The sequence below is a fragment of the Penaeus monodon genome, chromosome 29 (assembly GCF_015228065.2).
Source record: "Penaeus monodon isolate SGIC_2016 chromosome 29, NSTDA_Pmon_1, whole genome shotgun sequence".
NCBI classification, from domain to species: Eukaryota; Metazoa; Arthropoda; class Malacostraca; order Decapoda; family Penaeidae; genus Penaeus; species Penaeus monodon.
This window is the reverse complement of record NC_051414.1, coordinates 33607152-33607821: the sequence shown is the minus strand read 5'-3', so window position 1 is coordinate 33607821 and position 670 is coordinate 33607152. Positions and strand designations below refer to the sequence as shown.

At 50.0% G+C, this 670-nt stretch overlaps 1 protein-coding gene across 1 annotated transcript in view; it reads left to right on the top strand.

Moving 5' to 3' along the window:
• Positions 1–670, top strand: part of LOC119591848 — a 15744-nt gene that overhangs the window by 7043 nt on the left and 8031 nt on the right. Inside the window, exon 8 of the mRNA XM_037940591.1 lies at positions 515–647. Within this exon, the coding sequence (XP_037796519.1) occupies positions 515–647 (133 nt within the window). The remainder of the gene's footprint in view (positions 1–514; positions 648–670) is intronic.

Sequence of the window (670 nt, the reverse complement as noted above, 5' to 3'; positions counted from 1 at the left end):
GTTTGCTCCTTCTTACGGATGATTGCTTATCTCTTTTTTTTTTTTTTATCGTGTAACATGATAATAAAATCGTCCCTATACTACAAGTGATAAGCATAAGTCATGTTTATAAGGACACGATAGGAAATACGGTCGTAAGGGTTACGAGCCTCCTACGCTCTCGTTACTTGGCGTTAAAAAATGGTTCGTAAAGTCGCTAGTTGATAAAAAATAATTGTTACAAGAGTCAGCGTTCCCGAGAGAGTTCAGTCCGGCCCCTGGCGAGCAAAGCGGGTAGCCGCGGCAAGAACAGCGAGGCGACGCGGGGATTGCAGCTGCGTTCTGATGATTGTATGACTGGTAGGAGCTCCACTGCAGTGTATCCAAGCCTTGGATACTTACCTATAGCTTCACTTTTGCACAGTGCCAGAACTAAGATTTAAACTTTTCTTTTGGCACAGTGCCAGGGCTAAGCCTCAAAATCTTCCTTTGGCACAGTGTTAGAGCTAAGTCTTGAATACTTTCTTTGGCACAGCGTGAGGCGTCGACGCCGCAGCGGCTGGTCCTCCAGGAAGTGGACGTCACGGCCTCGGGAAGCTATACGTGCCAAGTGCTGCTGGCGGCTTCCGGCCGACTGCTGAGCGAGACGGCGGCCATGGTGGTCCAGGGTGAGTCACGCGCGCCCGACCCT